This window comes from Dromaius novaehollandiae, chromosome 26, assembly GCF_036370855.1.
Source record: "Dromaius novaehollandiae isolate bDroNov1 chromosome 26, bDroNov1.hap1, whole genome shotgun sequence".
Classification (NCBI taxonomy): Eukaryota; Metazoa; Chordata; class Aves; order Casuariiformes; family Dromaiidae; genus Dromaius; species Dromaius novaehollandiae.
In genome coordinates, this window is record NC_088123.1 from 4,914,678 (window position 1) to 4,929,109 (window position 14,432).

The window sequence follows — 14,432 nt, forward strand, 5'->3', positions numbered from 1 at the left end:
GATAAGTACACATATGCATGAGGCATGCTCGCACAAAATCTCTTCTGGATTTATATTCATATTAGATCAGCCTGTAGAGATATTATTCAGGCTGTCAGAAAGGATTGTTAACACTTTGCAGCAAGTGGGAAGCAGAGGAGGAGGGGGATGATTTTGTTGTATAGGCGGTTTTGAAAAGGCTGATTTGGTCTTTGAAAAGATACCCCTAATATAGCTGCTGGATTTCCAGCAGTCATTTGCCAGTCTTATTTTCTCAAGTGTGACAGGTTTATTTCCCTCCCTCCTTTCCCCCACCCCCAAAGTCTATAATAGCCAGAACATATTTCTAGCTGGCTGCTGCTAGCACATAGGCAGTAGCAAAAGATGAGGGTTTAAATTAAAAACCTAACTGTTAAAGTGAAAGGCAGACACATATAGTCAGGGGCATTATAGATTAAGAATTATTTTACTGATTGCCTCTTAGTTTAAAATTGGAAAAAATAACTGCAGCACGGGGTTGGTTTTGAGAGAGAGAGAGAGTGTGTGTGTGTGCGCGTGTGTGTGAGAGAGAGTGTGAGTATAACAGATAAAGTAATTATTTCTAGAGGAGATACTGGCCCTTAAAATATTTTTTATTGGAAGAATGCACCTTAATTATTAGCAAGTTTGCAATTCTGGACAGAGGCATTAGTCCTAAAATTATTACAGACTAAGGGAAGTGCGTGTACGTGTGTTGGATTCCCCCCCTGCCCCTTTCATAATTATTCAAAGAATGTGGAAAATGTGGCTGTCCTCACATAACAGCATGGTACTATATGATAAATTTGTTGTCTGAAATGGAAAATCTCGAAATGAGTAGAGCTGTAGAAGAGAGAACGGAGTTGAAATACAAATATACCCCCCTAAACTTCCTGCATTTTGCTGCTCCTAAGGCATTGTTTGTATATAAGTGTTTGTATGTGTCTTTGCTTACAGTATATGAAATAAATATATATACAAGGTAGTGCTTAGATTTTGACAGCTATATATAGATAACTATGCATATGGCATAAGACTGATCCTTTTTAAACTAATATGTCTGTTACCAATATCTAGGTATTGGGGTCCCATGCTAGTGTTAAATGGTATGCTTCCCTAGTATTTGAACATTTTCTGCACATCTATTTATATATTTTACATACATGAAAATAATGAGTAACTTGCACCTACTCTGGAAAAAAAATCGCCCACAGGAAAAAGTAAAGCCTTTGTTTATTGCTTCATTTTTTACAATACATATTTTAAAGGTGGGTCAAACTTTATGATAAATTAATTTGGCATCATACTGTTTGCAGTAACTTTGAGTGGAATTGAACTTGTAGCTGCTTTTATTAAGGAAACGTTTAACAACACGTAAATACCAAAAGCTTTGGCTCATTTCCTTTCCAGCACTATGGAGCATTCAGCACAGTGACTTGACAAATATGTTTATTGTTAAAACCTCAGCATCTAGTGATAAGGATATACCAGCTACACTGAGAGATGATGTACAGGAGAACAAGCGAATAGAGAACAGGCTCCTGATCCTCCTAAGGGATCATAAATCACACAAAAGTAATTGAATAAGAGAAGTAGTAATGGTGATGGTACGGGTAGCAGAGATGGCAAGCCAGAAACTTAAAGCGCAGGCATTTTTACAACAAACAGTGCAAGAAAGGAGGCAAACAGGTTGTCTTTAAAATCCACTGTTTCACTAATATTTTATTAGAAAGCCCAGTGATGGTAGTAATCTGTTGGTGATTTATTTTAATAGCTTTTACAATGCACGTTTGTCTTCTTTTTAATATTATAGGTTTCCATTTGATTAAACAGCTGAGAGGTATGAGTGTGGTGTTAGTGCTACTTCCTATGGTGCTGTTTGTTATGCTTGCGGGGGCTCAGCGAGCTTGCCCCAAGAACTGCAGATGCGATGGCAAGATTGTGTACTGCGAATCTCATGCATTCAGAGACATCCCTCAGAATATTTCTGGAGGGTCCCAAGGCTTATCGTTAAGGTACAACAGCATTCAGAAGCTTAAATCGAATCAGTTTGCGGGCCTGAATCAGCTCATATGGCTTTATCTTGACCATAATTACATCAGCTCTGTGGATGAGGATGCATTTCAGGGGATCCGCAGGCTGAAGGAATTAATTCTAAGCTCCAACAAAATTACGCATCTGCACAACAAAACATTTCACCCAGTCCCCAACCTCCGTAATCTGGACCTCTCTTACAACAAGTTGCAGGTGTTGCAGTCTGAGCAGTTTAAGGGCCTTCGTAAACTCTTGATCTTGCATTTGCGGTCCAACTCACTGAAAACAGTGCCAATCCGAGTTTTCCAAGATTGCCGAAACCTTGATTTTTTGGATTTGGGCTACAACCGCCTGCGGAGCTTATCTCGCAATGCTTTTGCTGGCCTTTTGAAGTTGACGGAGCTCCATTTGGAGCACAACCAGTTTTCTAAGATCAATTTTGCCCACTTTCCACGCCTCTTCAACCTTCGCTCCATTTATTTGCAGTGGAATAGGATCCGGTCTATTAGCCAAGGGTTAACATGGACTTGGAGTTCCTTGCACAACTTGGATTTATCAGGAAATGACATCACAGGGATAGAGCCCGGGACGTTCCAGTGCCTCCCCAACCTGCAGAAGCTGAACCTGGATTCCAACAAACTCACCAACATCTCTCAGGAGACCATCAATACATGGATCTCACTCATCTCCATCACTCTGTCTGGAAATATGTGGGAATGTACTCGAAGCATTTGCCCACTGTTTACTTGGCTTAAGAATTTCAAGGGAAATAAAGAAAGCACTATGATATGTGCAGGCCCTAAACATATGCAGGGTGAAAAGGTGAGTGATGCTGTGGAAACATACAATATCTGTGCTGAAATCCAGGTGGTGGTTACTGAGAGATCATATCAGGCACCTAAAACTGCCCAGAGACCTGTCTTTATTCCTAAACCAACCATTTCCAAACTGGAAAGCAATCAACCAACGTCTGTTATGCCAACCACTTTTGCAGACCTCCCAACACCTGGAGTGGAACCAGAGTATGAGCATGTTTCCTTTCACAAAATAATTGCTGGGAGCGTGGCCCTCTTTCTTTCTGTGGCCATGATTTTGTTGGTTATCTACGTGTCATGGAAGCGTTATCCAGCCAGCATGAAACAGCTCCAGCAGCACTCTCTCATGAAGAGGCGAAGGAAAAAGGCCAGAGAGTCTGAAAGGCAAATGAACTCCCCTTTACAGGAGTATTATGTGGACTACAAGCCAACAAACTCTGAGACCATGGATGTATCAGTTAATGGATCCGGGCCCTGCACATATACCATCTCTGGCTCCAGGGAATGTGAGGTATGAACCATGATCCTCCTAAAACCATTTCAGCTGCTGGGAAGGAGAGGTAAATGTTTGAAGATCTTGAGGTGTCTCTAATCGCTGGAAGGATTAATGAGCTTTTTTGATTTGGGGTTGCTCAGTGTGAAGGGTGATCTCGCTAAATTATAACAATCGGGGAAGTGATAGTGATTATTTCAAACAGTTTAAATTTGTCTAAGAATGAGATTAAGTTGAAGTAAACAACTGTGATATAGTCAGTTGGAGTGTTATTCTCCGCTCATTTGCACCCATTGTATTATCAGCGGCTTCAGAAGAGTCCCATCTTTTACGTATTGGTAGAAGGAGAGGAGTTTGAGAATCTTTTCTGTTTTAAAAATAAATATGGAAACCTCTTTACTCTAGGCCTGATGTCAAATCTCGAGGGCTTTCTGTTCTATTTAATGATAATGCCCAAGAAGATTTCCTGCATTTTCTGTTTGTTTCTAGGGGTCACAGGACTTTAACACAACTTTAGAGTTAAGCACTTGGGTCACTGGGTAAGGAGGAACATACATGCTTCCTTATTAGGTTTGCTGAACTTGAGCCTTATAGAGGACATAAGTCAAACAGTACATTTGCAAATATCTGGGTTGGGAGGGAGGGATTGTGGATTTTTTTTTTTCTTAACTTTCAGATGTTAATGAAGGCTTAGCTTGTGAGGCAACTCTAATAGAGTTAATAGGGAATTAATAGCTTCACACAGGTAAGACCGTGTTTTCACTCAGTAAGTACATGGAAAATACAAATAGGAAAGCCCTCATTGTTTCTTTTGTCTATTGTTCAGCTTTGCCGAGAAAATACCATACCTTTTCACTGCTGTGTTGCAAATGACTCTTTCTCTAATAGTGTGTGTGTAAGAAATGGTTTTACTTTTGAATATCATTGCTCATTTATGTCTTGTAAGGAGGATTCGCGTGATTACATTTCAGTACTTTTTAACTTAACCCTGCACGTGATGTGGTGTTAGGGGACTGTGGTGGATTTTGCTTCCTTGGTTGTAGACGTCCTGCCTGAAAATATTTATAGGCCTGTTGAAATTTACTGATATCCATTTCCTCAGGTTGGGTTTGATTAGAGTAGATTTCACCAATGTCTTTGACAGGCAGTGTGAAAGATGTGTTAAAATCGAGTAGCATTCAATGGGCTTCAATTCTATGATCCTGATTTCTGACAGGTGGATGTTTTGCACTTTCTGAAAATAGGGCATCTTTAAGATGTCTTAGGTTTGGCACCTGGAATCCCTAGCTGATTTTGGGCCCCAAAGAGCTGGGGGAAGAACAAAGTAAAAGTGAAAGATTTGAGGTTATTTTCTCTGGAGCAGGGTCTTTTTCAAAAACAAAGACCCTTGTCATTTTTATTAGCATCACGTTTACGAAGTTTTTTTGTTTGTGTGAGCATCACAAGTGGACAATATCTGACACTAACAAAGTTATTCTGTGTTTCCCTGGGTGTCACAGGGATGTCACAAGGAGCAGGAACTTGGCCTTAAAGGCTGTCTCCTCTTGTTGCTCAGGTTTAACGCCACTGAAGTTTCATTAGCTTCAATAAAATGCTGTTTAATTCACACTGGTATGATTTGGAGGACAGCTGAATCCCTGTGCTGTAATTGAAAGTCCATCAAATGTAACTGTAATCTGTAATGGAATTTGGATTGTGATCCTAGTGCACAGAAGATAAAGTATGTCTGATGTTGTTTGGGAGGCTGAAATTCAGATAATTTGGATTATGGCAGATAAATAAGACACTAAAGAGTCCTTCCAAGTCTAGTAACAGGTCAATATGGCATAATTTCTTCGTGGTAATGTTGGTTGTTACATACAGCATTAAATACAAGGGGACCCCAATTCACCTGAAGCTTTCAGGTGCTATTACAGTATAGTACCAGTTTTATTCATTTACTCTGTTCAGGGATGTAAACTTAAGCTACTGCTTAAGTTTGCCGAACTTACGCTGTGTATCCTGTTGTCTGTGGGATTGTTGGATGTGGTATAAATCACAGTAAAATTGTATTAAATGTAATGGTGCTGTCCAGACTGTGACTGCTAGGAAGTACACTCTGTATTTGCAAGGCGATTTATTATCCATTGGCTATTAGCACAGAGGACTTCAGGAGACATAAAACAGCTGATAGTTGAAGACACGTGTAACAACCATAAGCCCCCACTGAAATATCGTCAGCTTGGATTTAACATTCTTCGTCTCCATAGCTACAAGGTTCCACTTGTAAAAGGATAGATATGCACTGTACAGTACTTAAAAATTGTATGAAAAAATCTCTGTAGTATCTTCAGCAGTGAAAAGGTTTTATGACTGGGGAAAAAAAATGGAGCACCTCATTATTAATAATTAATTTACCCAGACATACATACCTCTTGAAAAATTATTATTTTTTATGAGTGAGGTATAGCTCAGGACCATCCTCCTATAGATCTGGCTGGCTCATTCATCGTACTCAGACTGAGCTTTCCCAAAAAAGGACTATTTAGAGGGGAGTAGAATGTCTGGTTATCAATATGAAGGCAGAGGGTTTTTTCAGAATTAATTGCTTAACTTCTTATTGGTTCTAGTTTTCTAAGAGTATTTTTCAAGTCTTTGTGTGTCTTCAGATCTCTTTCCCCCCCCCCCACAGTCCTGTTCTCCCCTCTAAGCACCTTAGGTGTTCAAAAACTTGTCTGTCTTGCTGGAAAGAAATTATGGCTTAATTCAATTTTAACGTGGGAAAGATGCCTGAAAATCTGTCAGTAGAAGTTGGTGATAACGAATGGTTTCCGACTGTGTACTAGGGTTGTGTGGGCATACCTATTACTTTCACAGTACTTGTTTTTAGAAGTGTCCAGCTCATCTCAGACACTCAAACCACTTTTTGTATGTGGTAGTACTGGCTTTGAAACAGCAAGTTTAGGTGTTTATTCGGGTTCATTTTTTACAGCAGCTAAGCGTGAGCAGGACTTTTTTTTGTTGTTAACTTCAGTGGGATTTCTGGTATATAAAAAAGCAACAGAGGTGTTTAAGAGCTGCGCTCTATTGAGTCTTATACTGCAAATAGGGGAGTGGCAAGTTCAGTCTGCATTACTGCTTTTTCAAGTCCATGCTTTTTGAATTATTTCTTCTGCTAAAGACAGCCAGAGTCAGACTTGTAAATAGGAGTAATTCTCTTGGTATCAGTGGGATTATAATCACTGACACCTGGCCCATGGTATTCTATTTAGTCTATTGGCAAGGCTTTCTAAGATAACTGGATGCTTATGATTTTGGCTCTCACCGTCCAGTTCGCAGACTGCTGCTGTCTCATTTTGATCTTTGCTTTGTGCATGTGCATCTTCTTTCCTCTCTCTTGCGTATTTATTTGTACATTTGCTGAAGATGTGGGAGCAGTAAAAAGCAAGTTCACAAACCAAGCTGAAATATTACATATTTCATACATATCACACACACAATATTTTCATATAGCACACTATGAAGTTATGCGGGGGGAAGGAACTTTCCTGCAAAAATGTTTCCTTCTTTTTGCTAGAAGGTTATTCATCTACTATTTCTCTGTTACAAAAGAGAAAACCAACCAACCAACCGAACAAGTGAACATCTTTTCTAAGCACAGTTGATGTGAAACCCTTTGAGAGACAGTTGACACAGACCCTGTGACATTACTTTTTACACATTCACTTCTTGATGTCTGACCATGCCTTAATGTTTGACGATCAAGCCCACCCGTTCACATATAAGTATGTCTCTGCTGTGATGCTTTTGTGTTTTTCGTTGGAGTGAAAACCAGGGCAGTTGTCACTTCTATTCATACATGCTAAATCAGTCACACAAAATCATGTTAACTGTGAATTCTGCTTCCTCCTCTCTTGCCAGTGGGAAGAAACGGATCAGTAAGGGAATATAACATATGCAAACATGGGGGGCTACTGTTGACCTCCTCCTTTTGAGCCTAATTTAAAAGGAAATGTTGACATGCCGGTGGTATTTATTATTTATTTATTAAACACCATTACTGTGTTGTTTTGAACAAGATGTAGAAAGGAAAAAAACAAAATACTGACTATGGCCCAGAGACTGTTTAGTCCGAGGTTCCAGTTCTGTGTGGGCTTTCATGGTTCTGTCAGCTGGCTTTGGCAGGGCTGCCCCAGGGTTAGGCATGCGCTTCTGGCGAAGTGCAGCCTCATGAGAGAGAGAAATCACTCAGTGATTTGGTAGAATTTTTTTTAAGACAATGATACTCTTTCCATTAGTATCCAATTATACTTTTGGTCATTAGTCTTATATTTATAAGGTCATTATACTTTTGGTCATTAGTCTTATATTTATAAGGAATATTTAGCAAGGGCTTGATGGCAGAGGCATAAGTTTTGCATAGTTTGGGGGAGTGCAAATGGGAAGTGATTCTACAGATAGTGATTTATAAAGAAAGGAATATGGGAGAAGCTGAGTGAGGAGTAGGGGAAGCAGTAGTTGTTGATCAGAAAGCTTGTTGTTGTCTTTCTGGGTTCCACGAGATGGGGGCCGCTTGCCGGAGACCCTCTTTTGGAAGATTAAGAGTGGACATTGTGGTTTAGCTTTCTCATATCCTGCTGTGCTGCGGTTCTTCCTCCACCTCTCTTTCTCCGTCTTCCTGCAATTATCGAAAGATCACAATTTTCTGCTTGAGATGGAAGTTGAAGGGTGAGTACAATGAAACTTCATTATAAGCTCTCTGTTTGTTTTGGGAAAGTAAGCAAAGGCTACACTGACAGTGCTTCTCCTCAGTACAGTATATCTGGAAGAAATATGTCAGGAATGGTTCAGAGGTGAAATCCTTTAGGCATAGGGCCAGTCAGAGGTTTGAGGAGGAGGTAAATTTTAGATGTTTCTTCAGGGTTAGGGCCAATGGGTAGAAATTTATGTTTGTTAGACTTAAGACTTCGTTATTGCAAAAAATCGTCAGTATATAGAAAAATGTGCTATAGAAGTACTAGTAGTGTAGTAATAAATGCACAAGGGCAAAATTTTCCAAGGCTCAGCACTTGAAGAGGGTGAGATTTCCCAAAGATACTTGTTACCGAAATGACTGGCTGTATTTTTGGAAGAACTCAGCCAGCTGTGCATCAGCAGCAGTTGAGACCTAGGCTGTAAATTTCAAAAAGGAGCTGCAGGAGGTGGCTGACCATTTCTGAAAGTCTCAGTAGGTCCATACTCAGGTGCTTGGGTGGGAGATTAACTCATCTGAAATTTGGTTTTACAGTGCAGGTGCTGCTGAGAACTTGAAAAAGTGACTTGCCTGAGATCATGCAAGAAGTTAGTGGCAAAGGAAGGCGCTGAATCCCCATCTTCCAAACTTCAGTTAGGCTTGGAACTTTCCTAACCATGTTGCGGCCATAAAACGTGTTCCACTCTCATTCGGAGGCTGGCAAATAGTTGAGAGAACTCGGAAATTGCTCTGAGTCATCCTCTTTGCAGTACAATAGCCAGCCATGGGCTGGGAGGGTAGCTGATAGAATTTCATCCTCCCTGCCTTCCCAGCACCTCTTTCTCTGCTTCCCTTAATTTTGCCACTTGCTAGAAACATCACAGTGTGTGGTGTTTTGCCCAGTGAGTACTGATGGAGCAGAGCAGATGCTGCATCGCGAAAGCTTTTTACAAGAGAAGAAAATACTTGTATTCCTATTCTAATCTTTGCCTGGGCCCTGTGAAAGATTCCTGTGTTGCTGGAGTTGTGACAGATAGAGTTTGTCCTCTCCATCTCCTTTCTCCTTCTCTCTCACCCCTTCTTTTTCTTTTGTGGCAAGTCTGTGCTCTGCTGCCAGTATTTTAAGGAGGGGAAAAAATCAATTTTAGTCCATTATGTAGCTCATGCCAGGAGAGAGAATGCTAATAGAAATAGGGAGATATCTGTTGAACCTATTCATTTGTTTTTTCTTTTAAACACCCCTCCACCCCCCAATCTCACTTTGAAGGAGACAAACAATCTTATTAGCAAGTATCCTGCTGCTGGAAATGTTGTGCAAACTCTTCTCCAGAATAATAGGGTTGACCTGATTCTTGATGTTAAAACTGTTAGCTAAATCCCACAGCCCGTTCCAGCACAGAGCTGTCTGAGCTAGTCTGGGTACTGGAGCTAACTGGAGCTGTGTACTTGCTGGTTTACTCTGCTTCTTGACAGTGGTGCCCCTAGACGCATACTGCTTTTAGTAGACAAGCTGATGCTGGTAGAAGAGTCCTCTACTTTTCAAAGCTTTGGGACTAAGGATCATTGAAATGGATTTACCTGTTATCTTCAGGAAAAGGCGATTGTGTGCTTTAGTGGCAAGAGCTGCTTGGCATAACGAAATGTGCAGCCCTCTATCACACTGTCTATGTTGTAAACATTTTGTCATGAAAAATTCCTGTGTGATTTGTGTTTATAGCACACTAACGTCCTGATATTTGGTCATTTTGAGCCAGGTATTTCAGGACTGAACACAGATGGGCTGCAGCAGTAAACATTTTTGACACTAATCAGCTTTCATCACATCTGCCTGTTCTGCAGCCAAATAAGCTTAGATTGCTTGTAGATCTCCCTGTCTACACAAAAAGATGACTGAATCAGTTCCTGGGGAATTGCTGGGGGGTTGTTGCCTCTGTACCTACCTGCAAATTCTGGTTTTCTTAGGAGCCAGACTACTCTGCATAAGGGAGGAAGATGGATGGGGCAGGAGGTTGTTAGTATATGGGAATATTGGCTTCTTGGCCCAACAGACTTGTTTATCTTTGCTTTTTTTAAACCACGTGGATAAGTGACAAGGAAATAGAAAGTTCTTCATGGTAGAAAGAATATGGTATCAGCCATACAATTGCCATGGGTACCTGAATGGGAATCATTGCACATGCAAGAGTGGGGAAGGCAAGAAAGGTCAGAACATGCCAATAATCTGTAATCTCTCACTGTCTAGCTAGAGCAAAATCCCTACCTTTGTTTCTGAGTTCAAGTATAGATTGGTATGTGCAGGCAGAGGTTTTATTTTTATTTTTGTGGTTTGTTAGATTCATTTAAATGTTACTGACGAGGACATGAGAAGTTCATAGATGCTAGGAAGCCAGAAAATCTTTCCTTAAAAGCTCTGTGGTCTAAAGCTATCTCTGTGGCAAAGGGCCAACTTCACGCAGAAAACAACAGGACTTTGTGAGTATGCTAGAACTTGTTTCTTCTTTGTTTTCTATCCTTTGTGTGGCTAAAAAACGTGATGACTTTTTTGCATAGTATGTTTTAATCTGTAGATCTCAAAACACATTAGGTAAGTAACATTATTCTGTTTTTCAAAAATGGGAAGCTGGGGCAGAGAAATGAGGAGCTTGTCCCAAGTTGCTGACCAGAATGTAGATCTGTTTCCACAGATCAAGATTTGCTTTAGTATGTGTTACTGACATTTGTAAGTTCTTTTGTAATATAAGGGTGTTCAGCTTTCCGTCTGAACATTTCAGCTCCAATGCAAACTTGTTATATTAGGAGAAAAATTAGAAAGTTTTTAAGAGTCACTGTATATTAAATTTATTATGAGAATGTGGCATGTCCCTCATTGCAAAAGGCAGAGCAAAGAAATTACCTAGTGTACAAAGATTTTTCAGTATATTCAAAATAAGGTGTTTGCAGTGCTTCTTACTGCATACAGATACAAATACACACTGTAAAAAGACAATCTTGGTCTTCAGTTTTTGGTTATATAAGAGAAAATGAAAGAACCTGGTTTACAGCAAAAGGTTCATTTTTTTTGTTCGGTGTAAATTCTACTTTTCCTAGTAAACAAGTACACTGACAGATGTCTTTTTGTGTGTGGAAAAAGTAGGGTTCTCCTCTATGTTACTTATATTTTAATGCAATAAAAAAGCATGCAATACAAAGTTGAAAAAAGAGATAAGCTCAGTGTAGTTGTGGTAGTACTATTATTATCACTATTTGTGTTTGAGTAGCAGTTGACATCTCCGAGTTCAATCGCTGTATGAAAATATTGTAGGGTTCAGTCCGTGCCAGGAATAATAGGATGTGGTGGATAATCTAAACAGGGCATAGAAAGAGGAAACAGAGACATGAAGAGCAGTTTGCTTACAGGAGATGAGTTGACTAGTGAGGACTGGGCTCCAGGTTTTAAGAAAACTTTGACAATACTCTACTTATTGGATGACTCCAACTCCCAATCACATGTAGTAAAAAGGCCATCACATGTTCTGTGATTGGACTGTGCACAGGATAAAATTCACTCCTGGGCAGCAGGCCAGAGAAAGACCTATTTGTCCCCAGAAACAAGGTCTCCTTGGGAAGGTCAGTCTCACTTCTAGTGCCTTGCTCTCTAATTTATCCTTACTCCATTTTTTTTCAAACTTTTCAGATGCATACAATGTCTTTGAATGGGCTTGAGTTGTGTCTTTTTGCTCGTTTTCAAACTGAGTTCTCATTAGAAGTCAGCTTCTTCTTCTGTGTGATGGCCTCTGAAACCTCAGATGATTCTTTACTGCTCTCATCTTTTACTAACACATCCTTTTGGATTATCTTTGTGCCTTGATGGATGTTTTAAAAGGAACTAACAAGGCCATCAAATTTCTGCCTGGGTTCAACTAGCCTTTGTTAATATTCTAAATCATCTTGGTCCTGAAGTGTGCTGCTTTTTAAAACTTAGAACAATATGGTTGCATGAAGCCTCTCCACGTGTTAATTAAATCATCATAACTGTGGTTTCTTGAGACTGACAGAGTATAAATAGTTTTTCTTTCCCTTCTTCTGCAGTGCTTTGGTATGAATGACAAGCAAAACCACTATTGTTTAAACTGTACATCTGACACTGTCCTTCCTATTCAGACTACATTTCTCAACTATTATTTGATTGTCCTGAAATAATTGCCAGTGCCATTCTAGGCAATTACCATACACTTTTCACATTAGGCGAAGATGAGGAAAATGATTTTTCTGGGTCATCATTATCTTTTTAATTTAACAGAATGTGTATTAGGGAGGACTAAAAGCACAGGTGTTCAGTGTCTGTGTGTGTGTACACACACGCACACTTATAAAGAGTAAGTCCTAAAAGTAACAGATTTTAGTCAGAATTTTCGTTCGATGTATAATGTCTTGCCTCATCAAAGATTTTGTGAAAGTAGATGTTTCTGTGTTCCTAACATAATTTTCCTTTATCGCTCCCACATGGTAGGCCTTCACCTGAGAAGAAACGTAATTTCTCTACTGTAGTTGGCTAAAAACAGAACAACTTATTAAGGATAATTACAAATAATTTGGAAACGAACAACATATGTTTTCATCCATATTATTAAGATAGAGAAGTACTACAAGTACTGTTAGTTGACCAGGAATTTGTACAAAGCTATCTACTCGGCTTTTGATCTAACTAGTTTCAAAGCAGATCGCTTTCCAAAACGTGTGAGAATGAGGTAGAAATGATGTTAGTGGGAACATCCTTGGGCTTGCATTATACGTAACCCACAAAAGCGTTTGCTGTCCTTTAATGTAGGTCTGCACACTGAAACTTACTCTGCTTTCAGCTCTAGTTCATGGAAGAAGCTAAGGCTAGACCTTAGTCTGATACTCTGGACCCTTCTAGCTCTCCAACTCATACAAAGAAACTGAGCAGCTGAGTACAGGGGTTTGTCATACCGATGAGTGCAATTCAGAGTTAAATAAGATTCAGGAATATGTAGAAGAGAGTGTCTACACAAGAAGCTCAACCGTTTTTTGCATGACTGGAGGATGTCCCTTCCCCTTTGTGGATTTGGAAAGCAGGGTGAACTCCCAGTCAGCTATGGCTGCAAGCCAAGATATAGGTACCATTCTAAACTCTGCTGTTAGTTTATTGTCTGGACTGGGGTAGATATTTTCATTGCAAACTGTCAAATAGTCAAGGGAAAAATGAGAGCAAGGTCACATTGAAACCAATCCTCATATCCTTGAAATTTCTCCTGTCTTCTTCCAGTCTTTGCCTGTCCCATGAACTTAGACTGAGGGTCAGTTGGGGAGGATTGCCTTTCACTCTCTCCATACACAATGGCTAATAGAATGGGGTTGGGATTTTAGCTACTCCTGTAGCATAATAGAGGGAAAAAAAAGTATTGTCCGGAGCCCTAAGAGACTCATGCTGAGTCCATTTTGTTCCTAGTATGAGAGCCTGTCTGAAGTGGTCTGCTTTGCCTTGGCATGGTATTAGCACATGCCTATTTAGTTCTTTTAAAATGTCTATACTATATTCAGATGCATTAGAGACTTACTCACAGCTACTCAGGTGCTCCCTTGTCCCTGGTATTTTTCTGCAGTGCAGTGAAATTGCATGATTTTAATGTAAATTTCTAATCCATTTTCCCCCCCCATAGCATTATCATTTTCTTTCCCAAAGCCTCTAAATCATATGTTAGGCTCTAGTTTAAAAAGCCGCATCAGTGTCACATGCAAAGTGAAATGGGGAAATGAAGGCAGCTCTTGTATTTTTGCAGTTGGAACACAAATTGTTCAAACCAGACAAGGCAGCAACCTACTGGCAATTTTGAATTAGTAGAAATTTTTCTTTGAAAACAAAATCTATGCTATTTTCTTTGTCATCCTTTATTTGTTGAATATATAAGAAGTCCCAATGTGCATGAAGCTTCCGAAGTCTAAAGAACCGATTAACCTTTTTCTATTTATTATTAGCTCCCAAACATTTATTATATTAGCCTTTGAGAACAAGGTCTAGACTTCTTTGTTTTTCTGTAATAGACAGGGGACTAGAATTAACATTGATTCAATGAATTTCAACATAGGTTATAACTAAAAGGCATGCACAACATAATATATTTCACTACTCATCGTGTCTAATGAAGATTGAAGAAGGGGGATGTTTTACCCTGATACACATCAAAAATTTTAAAGGCTAAAAGAGGCTTTTAGCCATCTGTTTTGCTTTCCTGTATATCAGTGGCCACAGAACTTCACAAAGTTGCTTTGCTTATAAGACCAGTAGCTTCTTTTGACTAAAAAGTACCTCCCGAAAGTCAGCCAATCATGATTTGAAGACTTCAAGTTAGAGAGAAAGCTCCACTTCCCTAGATACTTTGTT

General features: G+C 39.6%; 1 protein-coding gene across 3 annotated transcripts in view; it reads left to right on the top strand.

The window, feature by feature from the left end:
• LRRTM4 (leucine rich repeat transmembrane neuronal 4) overlaps window positions 1–14,432 on the top strand; it is a 451,637-nt gene that overhangs the window by 242,956 nt on the left and 194,249 nt on the right. For all 3 annotated transcript variants that reach the window (XM_064497873.1, XM_064497874.1, XM_026122384.2), the window contains one exon: window positions 1,811–3,357. In XM_064497873.1, coding sequence (XP_064353943.1) covers window positions 1,811–3,357 — 1,547 coding nt within the window. The remainder of the gene's footprint in view (window positions 1–1,810; window positions 3,358–14,432) is intronic.